Raw genomic sequence first — 15,036 nt, 5'->3', positions numbered from 1 at the left:
TGTTAGAAAGACTGTTTATGTGTTCTCTGGATTGACCTTGGCATAGGCTTTGGTTTCAGCAAATTTAATCTTGAAATCGAAGATCTCCGCAGGCTGTTGCTGCTGCTCAGCGTTGGCTTCCTGTTGGCTCATCAGCTCCCTGTTCACCTCCTGCTCCACACACACACACACAAATGATGTGATATACATTAAGGTGGGTATTTTAATCAGCATTAATGTGGTTTGTATGTTGTGAAGTACAGCAGAACCTGTAGGTGTGCAGTGAGCTCTCTGTATTTCTGGATAGTCTGCTGGTAGTCCGCCACTGTTTCTTGTGCCGCTTCCACGCGCTTCTCCGCCTCCCTGACGCTGGCACCACCCAGATCCAACTGCTCTCTCAACTCCAGCTCCGTCTCTCTGGCGTTCTCCTGCAGCTCGTCATTCATCTCATTTATGGCTTCCTACATCAGCACATACACACAAATACTGCTCAATATACTCAGCTGAACCACATACACATCACATCCTCAATATACTGTACATCACACTCTCTGCGATCACTCACCAGATCTGCGACAGTTTCTTTGAGCTCCCGTACTTTCTCCTCCAGGTCCAGATTACGCTCCGTCAACATCTCCACCATCTCCTCTGCCCCGAGAGCAGCATCCACCTGACACACACGAGCACATACATATTATAGAGACTATTACCATATACCCACAATAAGGAAAAGCACCAAAAATGTACCATGGTATTATGCTGACAATAACTTTACATTATTTTTTAGATTACATATAAATATATTACATTTCAATAATAATTCAATAATAATAATTACTTTTTATTATTTTCCTTTGAACATGCAATGGAAAAAAAAACATGTACCATAGTATTCTTTGAAATGGCTTGAAGTACCATATGATATTACCACATTTTATTGGATATGGTACCATGGTACATTAATATGAAATTCATTCAGTACCACGGTACATAAAATAGATTTTTGGACATGGCAAAACAATATCAAGTTATGTAAATTAGCATAATTTTTGGACATATACCATAGTATTTGAAGTAAGAGCTGTGCGTGTAAACCTCACTCCCCTGGGCTCAAGAGTCACGCTAGCAACCACAGCCTTTAGCTTCCTTGTTAGCGCGGCCACCTCTCACGCCGGAGACCACAGTTCGAATCCCACTCGAAGGCGGTCAAATAAGACTGGTTTAGTGACCCAGATGGGAGTGAGGTTTAGGGGAGTGAGTGTAATACAGGGCTGCGTTTCCCAAAAGCATCGTAAGCCTAAGTTGATCGTAAAAACGATCGTACGACTGATCTTAATATTATGGTCTGTTTCCCAAAAGCATCGTAGCTTAAGTAGCACTTGAAAATCTTCGTAGAACTACGAGTGCTCTGGAGTAATCGTACATCCCCAAGTGCATCGTAAGAAGACAGATTTATGAGGACACCTGCAGGACAACCGGCAGATTACACCTTTAACTTTATTCAAATGCAATGTGATTATAATATAAGGTTTTGATTGTACTTTATTGTACACTTTATTACTCTTTTTTTGTTGTTGGTTAAATGAAAATATAAATTAAATAATTAAAAAGGTCAGAAAACAAAACAAAAAAATTGAAATAAATTAATCTAATAATTTTAATCCAAATTAAATGAATGAACAAAAAAATAAATCCTTTAAATCTGTTAAAAATTACATCTTTGTTTCTCTCTATCTCCTCTAAAAGGACATTCATTTCATCTTTTTGAAAGGTATGTTTTCTTTTTTTCCCCTTTTTTTTTGCCATTTTGTAAGTGCCTCCGCCTGTAGGTGCTTTATATAGACTTGTCTTAATTGCTAATCCACAACATATGACAATTATTAGGTTAAACGTTCAGAATACGATTCCATATAAGGTTATATTTCAGCACTTCGCGAATGGACAGCGACTCTTAAGTAGCACTTAAAGCACAGCTGCGAACGATCGTGCTAAGTGCATTTTTGTGAAACGCACGTGAAATGAACACGAACGTTCGTAAAGTCGCTCGCAGAAAATCCTCGTAAGTGCTAAGATCCATCGTTATCGGGAAACCCAGCCCAGGCCAGTAAGAGCTTTGGTGTAAACCTCAATCCCCTGGCCTCAAGAGGCGCGCTAGCACAACAGTTCAAATCCCACTCAGAGTAGGACCAAGTAGGAGCGGTTAAACTTGGAGTACCTTATGGTATTGCCATGCATTTTTGGAAATGGTACCTTGGTATATGAACATGATATTAATTTAGTACCATACATATAGCAAAGTTGAGTGTCCAAAGTTACAAAAGTTTTGAAGAACACATAGAGATATAAAAAGCTGTCACTACATCATAGTTTTAGTACTGGCAGAACTCACTTGCTCTTTGAGCTCATCGATAGTTTTCTCAGCCATCTTCATTTCCTCCTGTTGTTTTTCTTTCTGGCATCTTAGTGTATCCAGCTCAAAATTTTTCTTCTCCATTTGTTTCTGTTGCTTTCCATACTCTTGTTTCTCTGATGCTGACAAGTCACGCATCCTAATGCACAGAGCAATTGATATTATAATCTTCACAGAGCAACATCAAATCAAAAAACATCATTGAACAATGGGACTGAACACAGACTCACCTCACCAAAGCCTCCTTCAGTCGAGCATTCTGCTCCTCTAACTGCTTTACATGGTAACTAGACGCTGCTCCATCCGAACCTGAATTTTCATAAATTAATATGTGTGGTGATTTACTTTTTTATTTTAGCAAGGGTTCATTAAATTGATCAATACAGAAAGTACAGACATTTATTATTTACAAGATTTCAATTCCAAATAGATGCTGTTCTTTTGAAATTTCTATTCATCAAAGAATTCCAAAAAAAAATAAATAAACTCTAATATGAAACCATATGTATAAAAATATGAAACCGCACCATTTTGTTTTCAAAATTGTTTCTTAAACCACCAAATCAGCATTTTAGAAGGATTTCTTAAGGATCATGTGACACTGAAGACTGGAGTAATGATGCTGAAAATTCAACTCTGGATCACAGGAATAAATTGCACTTTAAAATATATTAAGATGATAAACAGTTCTTTTAAATTGTAATAATATTTCACAATATAACTGTTTTTACTGTATTTTAAATCAAATAAATGCAGCCTTGGTGAGCATAAGAGAATGTATTTGTACCTTTTTCCTCAATCTCATGTTTGAGTATCTCCAAGTCCATGGTCAGCTCATCCACTCTCTCTTTTAGAGCGTCAGCCTCCAGTTGCAGTGATTCGGCCCGTTCTTCAGCCATTTCCTTATCCAGGGTGGCCATCTCAATGGCATCTGCTGTATCTGCCATCTCTTCCATGTAGTGCTCTTTAGCTTCAAGAGCTTCCTTAGCTTCCTACATTAATATGAGTTAGCTTCATTATCCACACAATGACACTTATCACGATACAGTATTCTGGACTATTACTGTGTAGTAAAAATATAGTCGATACCTTCTTGGCCTCTTTGAGTTGTTTCTGCAATTCGTTTTGTTGTTCCTGCATCTTACTCTTCCACTCCTGCAGCTGCTCCAGCTGAATCTTGTGCTTCTCAAGCTCCTTCAGCTTTATCTTGTCCTCCATCCTCTTCATCTTCAGTGTCTCCAACTTCTCCTCCAGATCCTTCACCTGGGCACGCAGTGACTCCTCTTCCTGCAAGCAGAGTGCAGAGATTGTGAGAGAAACAAGAAGAACTCTCACATTTACATGAATGGAAGAGAAATGCTATTTTCTATATTTTGTTGCTCAATAGTTAAAAACCTTCTAAATGATTTAGGTGTTTCTTCAGCTAATGGCACTTTTGGCCCTGTGGACTTCTATAAAATAAATCTCCTACAACACACTTTTTCACTCTAGTAACTAGTATATTTGATTTGTACATACAGTACATACCTGTACATGATACATCACAGGAGAATTCATTCATTTCCATCACATCTCAAAATATGTTTAATAGCATTTGGAAAATTTCATAGCCAACTTTTTATATATGTAAAATTACAGCTTGATTGGAAATTACACAAAAGTATTTTGCTAACATGTCATATTTAGTTTTACAATTATTTCCCCCTCATTTGGTGTTTCTCCCACATCACATGTCTCACAGGCAGACAAAACAGGGACAGAACACAGTAAAAATGAAACCCTTCTGTCCCTGTTTCGCCTGCCTGTGTTCCTTAGTTAGTTTCCTTTGTTGTTAATTAGTTTCATGCACCTGTTTCTGTTCAGTTGATTACATCCCTGAGTATTTAAGCCTTGATTTCTCTCTGTTCATTATTCGTCATCTGAGTTTTACATTGTTACTAGTTCTCCTGAGTATTCTTGTTTTGGATTATTGGATTAAAGACTAACGATGTTTTTGTCATATTCTCCTGAGTCGTGCTCTTCATAGCACCAACGTGTGACAACCGATCAGTAGCCTTTGAGTGACACAACATCTTTTACAACATCTGTGAGCTTGACAAATGAAAACCTTTACAGACATTTTCACATTGCAAATGATCTAGTAAAAAAAAAACAGTGGTTAATTTGTGTCTGTAACCATGTGTGACTAAAAGCATCTGACCTTGGTGGGGCCCGGGAAGGGATGAGCACCAGGAGAGGGCAGTTTTCCCACAGGTGAAGGTATAACTGGAGCAGCCAGTGGTGTTTGGGCAGGTGTGCTGGGTTCACTACTGCTCATCTCTCCAGCAGATGCTGATCCAGAGCCCACCTTCACACCCACTCCAGCCCGCGTTTGCTGAAAGAGAGACGCAGAGATCAATGATGCTCAACTTCTAACAATAACTCTCAAATGATGCATGTGACCTGCAGGACTGAGCTCACCTTGGGCCTTCTGACCGTGGTCTGAGGAGAGGACAATCGAACACAGATTTATAACCACCACGGGTTAGTAGAAAGATGAAGAAAGGAGAATCAAAGAAAAAACAGGAGAAAACACACATATAGTAAAGATTAGTAAGGCACATGCATTAAACAAGAACTCCAAAAGTGTCCGTGTGAGCCTCAGTAACCTTCACACGTTTATCTCATCACATGTTGACAAGCTCTGCTGTCTGTCTCATATCCCTAACATCAAAAATACTCTTTTAGCACATAAAGAGTCAAACACTAACCCACTCTATGAAGCTGTCTGTCTGCCTGCCCACAAAGCAGAGTGCCTGGCACCAACTGGGTCAAACAAGTACACTCGTTTACATACAAGCATGCACACACACAGATGGTCAGCACATGTTTGTATTGTTATACAGATCATCTGATAGTTACAACTCAGACAAACCTGTTGTACATACACATAATAGTGAAATATTCTAAATCTATATGCCAGTTACAAAAGTTTACACTACCGTACAAATATCTTGTCATTAAGATGTTTAAATGTTTTTAAAAGAAGTCTCTTATGCTCACCAAGGCTGCATTAAATTGATCAAAAACAAAGTGAAAATAATAATATTATGAAGTATTATTACAATTTAAAATAAAAAATGTACTATTTTTAATATATTTAAAAAATGCAATTTATTCATGGCAAAGCTGAATTTTCAGCATCCTTACTCAGTGTCACATGATCCTTCAGAAATAATTTTAATATTCTGATTTGATGCTGAAGAAACATTTTTTATTATCAGTTGTGCTGCTTAATATTTTTGTGGAAACTGATACTTTTTTAGGATTCTTTGATTAATAAATCTATTTGATTAATGAATCTATTTGAAATATAAATCATTTGTAACATTATAAATGTCGACTGTCAAATTTGATCAATTCAATGCATCCTTGAAAAAAGTATTAATTTCTTTTCTTTTTTTACTTACATAAACTGATCCTTAAACTGTAATGTATAAACAGTTGCCCCAAACGTCACACTTAAGATTAGAATCACACTTATGAAAAAATATTTTTCGAAGTCAATGGGTTACTTGCCATTTCTTTGTAATTGTTTGTGAAATTTACTAGAAATTTAGAGTTAGAAAAATAAAATTCTACACCAAATTGTTTTGAGCATAACTTCTTTATAAAAGAAAAATCACTTAAAGATGAAAATCACTTCAACTATGAATATGATCCACTAACCAGAATAATTGATATACAATATATATTGTTTATACTGAAACCAGAACAAACTTCTTTTTAGGAAGTTTTACCACGTTTTGTTATTTTGTTTTAAAATGCAAAAACATTCATACATTTTCAAGTTAAATACTTTTAGTGGCCACTGTATATCATCAGATCTTTTTAGTTATGCTTGTCTATAAAGAGAACAAAATGTACTAATCAAACAAATGAATTGAAATGAACTTTTTAGCAATGAATACAATGCTGAGAATAAGAACCTGCGCTAACATACCAACGATCAGAGAAAAACAAAAGGAAAATTGTCTCCAGAATCACAAACACCCTAGCAAGGCAATAAACCACTGAGAGTTTTGCATGCCACAGAAGTAGTAAACAATCTGTACCTTACGAGTCGTAGGTGCCTGTCTCATCATATTGGCGATTGAAGAGAAAAAAGACACAAACAGGTGCACACACACACACACACCAGGTGCAGAAAAAGAGCAGGAAAAAGGATTGAGTCACATTAGCAGCAGATCGAGATGAGAGCAGGCCAAGCCCACAGCAAAGCCACAAACACTCATACAGCAGTTGGCAAGTGCTAGACACACAAACACACACACACACACACAGCGACGGTGTTGCAGGTTGTCTCTGCTGCGGCTGAAATGACTCTCCTCTCTTGCACTGCAGCAATTTTAATCCTTTTTCTCCAACAAGAACAGAACCGAGCCCTTTTCTAAGCACTAAGCACTGATTATAATGCTGTCCTTGAGGTTCTGCTAAACAGTAGCCGTCTCTCTCTGTCTGCATCCATCTCTCGCTCTCCTGCTCTTTCCACTCATAAGCTCTCAGTGCCGCTCTGCTGTGCCAACGGCTGCTTAGCAAGTACATTACATCACTACACCCCTCCCTCCAGACAGACAGAGAGAGAGAGAGAGACAGCCTGTAACAAAAGGGGAAAGAGGGAGAAAGGAAGGGACTGATGGGAGTCTAGCCTGTATCCTAGCAACACTCCATTAGTATCTCTATGGGCTCTTCAGGCCAGTGTAGCGGCAGGAACATGTCTGAGTATAAGTGCAGGCAGACCATGTTTTTCTCTACCTGTTTTACCAACTAATGGTTTAAATTGAAGATATATCTACACAAGTTCAACAATTATGCACACCCAAAAACACTGTCTAATCCTAATTCAGTAACACTCTACAATAAGGTTCTATTTGTTTACTACAGGTACCGAGCCACCAATTAGTTAACTACAGGTACCCAGCCTCCATTAGTTAAATACAGGTACCCATTAGTTAACTACAGGTACCCAGCCTCCATTAGTTAACTACAGGTACCCATTAGTGAACTACAGGTACCTAGCCACCCATTAGTTAACTACAGGTACCTAGCCATCCACTAGTTAACTACTACACAGGTACCCATTAGTTAACTACAGGTATCCAGCCACCCATTAGTTAATTACAGGTATCCATTAGTTAACTACAGGTACCCATCTACCCATTAGTTAACTACAGGTACCTAGCCATCCATTAGTTAACTACAGGTACCCAGCCACCCATTAGTTAACTACAGGTACCTAGCCATCCATTAGTTAACTACAGGTACCCAGCCACTCATTAGTTAACTACTACAGGTACCCATTAGTTAACTACAGGTACCCAACCACCCATTAGTTAACTACTACATGAACCCATTAGTTAACTACAGGTACCCAGCTACCCATTAGTAAACTACAGGTAACCATTAGTTTACTACAGGTACCCAGCCACCCATTAGTTAACTACTACAGGTACCCATTAGTTAACTACAGGTACCCAACCACCCATTAGTTAACTACAGGTACCCATTAGTTAACTACAGGTACCCAACCACCCATTAGTTAACTACAGGTACCCATTAGTTAACTACAGGTACCCAACCACCCATTAGTTAACTACAGGTACCCATTAGTTAACTACAGGTACCCAACCACCCATTAGTTAACTACTTCAGGTACCCATTAGTTAACTACAGGTACCCATTAGTTAACTACAGGTACCCAGCCACCCATTAGTTAACTACAGGTACCAATTAGTTAACTGCAGGTACCCAGCCACCCATTAGTAAACTACAGGTAACCATTAGTTTACTACAGGTACCCAGCCTCCCATTAGTTAAATACAGGTATCCATTAGTTAGCTACAGGTACCCAGCCACCAAACAGTTAACTACAGTTAACGAGGTACCCAGATAGCAACAGAGTCTGTGCCAAATCTGGCTTACATTCTGCACTTCTGGCTTGATTCTGGTGTCAAACAGAATTAGTGTCTTGTGTAAAACAGAATTAGGCTGAGCTCTGGCTTTTGTCTGGCCAACAAAAAGAAACAAAAGGCATCTTTTCTTTCCGGCTTGAGTTTGGTTAGCCAGAAACAGAAAAAAGTCAGCTGAGGTCTGGGTTGGTTTTGGTTACTTAACACGAACTATTGAAAAATACTTCTACATTTTTTTATTCTTAGTTAATGGCAATTTCAACATTTACTAATACATTTTTAAAATCCAAAGTTCTATTTGTTCACATTTTACTAAGTTTAATAAATGCTGTAAAAGTATTGTTCATTGTTAGTTCATGTTAACTAATATAGTTAACTGTTAAAAAATTAAACCTTATTGTAAAATGTTACCAAAGTGTTACCCCTAATTCAATATAAAACATTCTAAGATTTGAAATGTGTTTCTGTATGTTTAAAAATGCATTACTGTGGTTTGTTAGAGCATGATTTGCAGATCCATTAAAGAACAGAGTAGAGAAGGATGGAGATAGACTGATGTATCACATTACAGCTCTGCAAGAGAGAAAAGTGATGTGTAGTAGAAAACAGAGAGGGGGATGAACAAAAGTGAATAATAGGCCTTTCACTGTTTCCTCTCTGCATCCCATTCCAAGGCCTGCATCTCTACTTACATGATACTTACTAGTTGTAAGTTAATACTAACTAAAACTAAAAACACTTAACAACATTCCAGATTTCCTGTAATAAAGCAATTGTTGCAAAATTTTGAATACATCATAGAACCTGTCTACTTACAGTGTGTAGTTCATAATGTTTATTCACCGTACTCAAGATATTCTTGTATATATAAAATTGTATACGGATTTATAATTTTACATAACTACTATATATTAAATATTATATATATATATATTTTAATATAATGATATAATATTATATTATAATAATATAATAATAATTTTATGTATAATGTTAACACAATATAATGTAACTGTTTAAAAAATATGATGCTAACTTCTGCACTGTTGTTTGCTTCTGGATGGGGTTTCAAAACACTTACACAGCTTTTGTGAGTTTCTTCAGTCATTTATAATTCCACCAAGATGACCATTTCACTATCACTGAGTCGACTATCCTTAAGATCAAGTAACTTTGGTGGGTGCGGTAAAATTGGTAAAGAAAATCACTAGTAAAACGTTAACACTGTGGTTTAGCTTTAATAAAAAAATTTTTTTAAAAATGTAAAACCCCAAATTGAACAAGCTTTGTTTCTATTACCTTATGTAATATGAATTGCTGAATTCATTGATGTTACCACTGTTTTCTAATGTTAAAGAAGTGAAGGTTATAAGCCAGTTAAAAATACAGGCCCTTTTCTCTATTAATGTCCTCATAGCAAGAGCTCCAAACAATCCTGACAGCCTGAACCAGATATCCTCCTAAATACCATTACCCTCAAACACTGACATTTAGAAGAAAACGCAGGGATGCGCACACAGGGCTTTCAAGTTCAATGTTTCATTGGTGGCCTAATGACAAGACAGTTAATGCCAAGCCAGGATGCCGTACAAGGTTTGGCTCAGGGGGAATCAATCTCTCGGTCTTTCAACAAACATAGTTTATATCATACGCTCTAAAAAAAAAATTTTTAGTGGAAAAGGGTTCTTTAGATTATAAAATTGTTCTTCACACTAAAAATGGTTATTTCAAGAACTGTTTGCTGAATTTCTTTGGGGAACCCAAAATGATTCTTCTACAAAGAACACAATCCTTAAAAAATTACAGTAAAAAATAAAACAAAAAAATACAGTAAAAAAATATATTTTAGCATAATTTTGTGGTGATGTAGAAATACAGTAGTGGCCAGAGGTGATTTACAGCCAAAAACATTTTAAATATTCACCTTTTATTCAATTTATTATAATTTTTTTTAAATGTTGTAAGCATATTGCGTAGTTGTGCTTGAGTCAATTGTTTAATTTATGATAACGTATTGAAACATGCCAAATTGTGCGGACATCATTTTTGGCCATTCAAAGAAATTCTGAATTCATGCAAAAACGAGAAAGAACAAACTATTATATTGTAGTAAATATATACCTTTTCCTGTGAGCTTTATGTTTTTTATGAATTTTATTTGCATAGTAAAATAAAACCTGCAGCTGTAGTTTGCTTTAAATTATTCAAAATCCTCAATTTCTGTTTATTTCTAGGTATAAACTACATTTTGAATCTCAGATTTTCAATGAGGTCTTAGACTATTTTTTTAATGATAGTATATCGATAGAAAATACTGCTGTTCATATTTCATATGTGTTTAAGTGAGGATGACCCAAGATAAATATGTATGTAGAGGTTAAATTTATGTAGAGGTCTTTTATGATACATGTAGATGTGCAGCTTTCAAATGAAGAAATAAATGTGCATTAAATAAAATAGAAAATAATGCATATTATCTAAATTCATACTGACACAACTCATTTTTAAAATGACTTTTGAGAAATGTACAATCTCAGTGACAAAGTAATTGTGAATATCTGCACTAACACACCAAAAGCAAGTTCAATTTGTTCACTGACATGGTCACTAGGTCTGCCTCACACACATAAACACATTGTACTCAGCATGCTTATTCATATAATCCATTTAAAAGCATCCATTCGCCAAATAACACTGACATCCAGCTAGCAAAGCACTTGCACACATGAATAAATGTACATAAAATGAATATAAACAATGTAGTAACAAACACGAATCACACATACACATACACATACACATACACATACACACACACACTGCAGAGCTGTATTATCATTACTGAAACAGAGGTTAGAGAAACATGCAGCACCTTTTTTGGTTTGGTTCCTCTCTGCACACTCAGATGGAGGAGGAAGAGGTGACAGATTAAAGTTTGATCAGTCAGTGTGTTTGTAATGAGCATGAATGTCTCTCACATACAAACACACCAAGATCTCCACACAAACAGTGCAATCATCTCTTTGTATCTTAGACAGAAACCTTATAAAAAGTCTATGAAAAAAACAGACAGGTTGCGTTCATGCATGTTTGTATTAGTGAGGGCAGGTTTAGGACCCTTTGTGAAAAAGAAGAATTTAGCATATTTAAAAAAAAAAGATAAATAATATGCTTAACTGTGAACTGAATGTAATGTTTCCAGACACTTGATTGCATGTTATTCACATCACAATTAAATGAAAATGTAGTATTTATTTTATTCTATCTATGAAATATGATTAAAGTGTACTGCCAAATGTAGTGACAAACATGGTCAACTAAAATTTACTTTAATGTAATTTCTATTGAAACTTGTATGTCATGTATTTAAATATATTTGTAATCACAAATTTGTAATGATCAAGTTGCAGTTTGTTACATTTAAAATATATTCATTTTAAATATAATATCGAATAACAGAGTTAAAATTACAATCAAGTACTACACTTGTGCTGTAGTATGTCATAGTAAATATTTGTCATTTGAAATATACTACATTCAGTAGAATTAAGCACACTTCTTTTTAACAAGAGACGAGATAAAGAGAAGGACTATATGTGTGTTTGTGTATTTTTTTGGTTGGGACTGGGAAGAATCACAAAGTGCAAAGACATGCTTGTTAAATTAATGTTAGCCGTGGCCCGTGAAAATAAGAAGGGGTTCAGAAACATGGTTCACTTTTACAGACACAGATACAGGATGAGCAATAGTTTGTGGCCAGAGAGTGTTACTATATCCCCCTCTGCTGGAGAGAACAGGTCATTCGTACTGCTTTTAACATAAAGTAGTCCGCCTCAGACGATGACACACCACAGGCTATTCACAGACCATCTAATGTATATTACACATACAAATGGCAAGAGCTACAGTACCTGAAATGGTGAGCTCTAATCTGATTGGTTGACTCTATATGCAACTTTCAAGGTCATCAGAGGTAACTACACAAATTTCGGCTGATTTCTTTTTGGTAGAGCCAGTGACAGACCAGACTATTATTGTGGTATCAACAATTTCATATAAACTTGCCTGGCATTTAGAAAGTCAGACTATAATTGGTGGCTTTTTGAGATGAGTCAGATAGTCCTTTTCTGTCTTATTGGGCCGTTCTTGGCCAGAATAAACTGTAAAAGTCTGGCTAAGCAAGACTAAACACCTGTTTAAAAGACCACTGGAGTTAGATCCCTTTCCTCACTCACCAATTTGTTTGACCTTGGACCTTCAATTATCTCTGAGAAGAAAAGATAAAATGAGACGATTACAATTTCATGGTAAAAAAAAATGGTTGCAAGCAGATGTGCATGAAACTGATTTCCTACCTCGTTTCAGCATTTTGGAGGTGGCAGCTTCTGGCGTGTCAGGAGATGTTGTGTCAGCCAAATCTTCAACTAACTGAATCTGCAAGAGGTCACAGCAGTTTCCAAGAACATTTACTGTACATGTTTTCACCCATCACACCCATTAGTGTTTATACGCAGCAAGCATGTGTGGGAGTACCTGTGATTGGCGTACAAATATACCATGGTTCTCCTGACAGGTGAAATATCGTTTGCCCTGCACAGTCCCATCATTCTTCCCTTTAGGTTCCTCTAGAATGACTCCCACCCATTTTCCAGAGGCAAAGAGGGTGTTTCCAATATATGCCACGGTACCTCGATGACCTTTACCGATGACCTCAACTAGAGAGCCCACCTTAACAGGCCGCCCGCCTCCATCTGAACTCATTCTGCTGCTGCCACTGCTGGTGGTCTGAGGATGAGAGAGAAAAAACCTTGAATGACAAAAAGAGCTTTTGATTAAATCAAAGAAAATGGTAGACCAGATGACCAGAACTGACCAGATGTTCTTGCTTACATTGCCCCTAAAATACATTTGGTTACACTTTATTTTGATTGACCCCTATAGACATTATGCTTTGAAAACTATAAGTAACTTTGCGGCTACATGTCAACTAACTCTCATTCATTTGCAACTTCATGTCAACTAACTCTCAGTAGAGTAATAGTAGACTGTTAGGTTAGGGTTAGAAGAATAAGTTGACATACTCACAAAGTCACTTATAGTCAGTAAAATGTCTGTTGGTGGAGCATCAAAATAAAGTGTTAGCAGATATTAAGCAGACAGTCTATTAATACTCTAATGACCGCTAGTTGACATATAGTTACAAAGTTATTTATAGCTAGTAGAATGTCTAAAGTGGACTACTGAAATAAAGTGTTACTTAATATTTGAACACTTTAGTCACACTTAAAATGTCTGAATGCCATTGCATTAGATCCAATATATTAAACCTATTGGAGTTTTTAAAGGAAGTTAAATTTGAGAAGAATTTGGACTCTTTCTGGTTGTCAAACGTTAGTGGATCATGTTCACTCTGCCAGGACACATGTGTGAACTTGAGGAGAACTGACTTCATACTGTACATCCACTAAAAATCCCCTTTGAAACCAGCCAGTTAAAAATCAGTGAAAAATGGCAAGGGAAAAGGACATTAGTTCTGAGACCATCTCTAACATATTTTATTTATTAGAAAATATAACTTTGTATGATATATTTTGTCACTTGGCTTGATATTAAAGTAATATTAAAGCATACCAAAGGGTGGCCATGGTTACTTAACGTCACAAACTAGGAACGATGGCTGGGACATTTCTGAGAAGTTATTAGAGTAGGAAGCAACATGACTGTGTGATACTGCTTTTATACAACAGATCAATAAACAAGAAGTTTATGTTGAGAAATGTACATTTAAAAGTAGGGTAGGCAGCTTCGGAGAGGCTAGCAATAGCAAGCTGTATAGCTTAGTTTGAAAGCATAAGATCCCACCCTCTCTTCAGAGAGTCTCCAAATCCACGCCTCGTTCAACACACATGAATACCACACACACAGCAGAGTCTGCAAAGCGTCAAGAGAGACAGCTCTAAATGACCTCATGTCTCAAAGTGTAACCAGGCCTACTCAACCCGCTTCAAGCGGGATTCGAACCGGGGTCTCCGGCGTAGGAGGTGGGCGCTCTAAAAAGGAGGCTAAAGACCACACCACTGATTTGTACCACCTGACTGCTGCAGATTAATTTCGGCATCGATAGTGTTGCCATAGAAACACATAATTCCAAGTCTGAGGGTGTGAACAGCTCTGGGTAGAGAGCCACGGGTTGCCATCTCTTAATTACGGTAATTATGACAACATGGCGTGAAAGCAGCATAAGCTTGTTGTTTTGGTTCAGGAGGAACTGTAAAATGCGGCTGCTGTTTGTGTACGGCGCTCTGTGACTGTCTGTCTATAACTCTGCACAGCCTCATGAAACGCACTGAGGATGTGTGATGTTTGCGAGAGCGGAGTGTGCGGACGTATGGAAATACATAGGCTGACAGGACATCCTATCACTGCGTTTGGACCAAATGCAATGATTGGAAAAACATTTTTGGTCCTGAGACTTCCATAGAAGATATATGTAAAAAATTATTATATTTAGACCAATTCTATTATTGATTGCTATCAGGATGTGAAGAGAGTTTCAACCAGTATAACAAAAAGTGTTTATGTAAAGCATTGCCTACCCTACCTTTAATACACAACACTGTCAGTCTCTTTGACTGTTTTTGCTGTGCCAATGAAAATAGTTCCAAACGAAGTCACAGCAGATCCTGTTTGATATTGTGT

At 36.9% G+C, this 15,036-nt stretch overlaps 1 protein-coding gene across 5 annotated transcripts in view; it reads right to left on the bottom strand.

Moving 5' to 3' along the window:
* Positions 1-15,036, bottom strand: part of dctn1b (dynactin 1b) — a 35,814-nt gene that overhangs the window by 13,193 nt on the left and 7,585 nt on the right. For 4 of the 5 annotated variants that reach the window (XM_082153058.1, XM_082153059.1, XM_082153055.1 and 1 more), the window contains 14 exons: positions 12,871-13,122; positions 12,693-12,771; positions 12,573-12,604; positions 11,210-11,230; positions 6,484-6,501; positions 4,850-4,870; positions 4,590-4,763; positions 3,479-3,676; positions 3,177-3,381; positions 2,620-2,698; positions 2,369-2,528; positions 545-649; positions 249-440; positions 37-150 (listed from right to left, as the gene is read on the bottom strand). In XM_082153058.1, coding sequence (XP_082009184.1) covers positions 37-150; positions 249-440; positions 545-649; positions 2,369-2,528; positions 2,620-2,698; positions 3,177-3,381; positions 3,479-3,676; positions 4,590-4,763; positions 4,850-4,870; positions 6,484-6,501; positions 11,210-11,230; positions 12,573-12,604; positions 12,693-12,771; positions 12,871-13,098 — 1,626 coding nt within the window. In that variant the 5' untranslated portion in view covers positions 13,099-13,122. The remainder of the gene's footprint in view (positions 1-36; positions 151-248; positions 441-544; positions 650-2,368; positions 2,529-2,619; positions 2,699-3,176; positions 3,382-3,478; positions 3,677-4,589; positions 4,764-4,849; positions 4,871-6,483; positions 6,502-11,209; positions 11,231-12,572; positions 12,605-12,692; positions 12,772-12,870; positions 13,123-15,036) is intronic. The other variant, XM_082153057.1, reaches the window with a different exon arrangement.

This window comes from Leuciscus leuciscus, assembly GCF_965113295.1.
Source record: "Leuciscus leuciscus genome assembly, chromosome: 22".
Classification (NCBI taxonomy): domain Eukaryota; kingdom Metazoa; phylum Chordata; class Actinopteri; order Cypriniformes; family Leuciscidae; genus Leuciscus; species Leuciscus leuciscus.
This window is presented reverse-complemented; position numbering and strand designations above follow the sequence as displayed.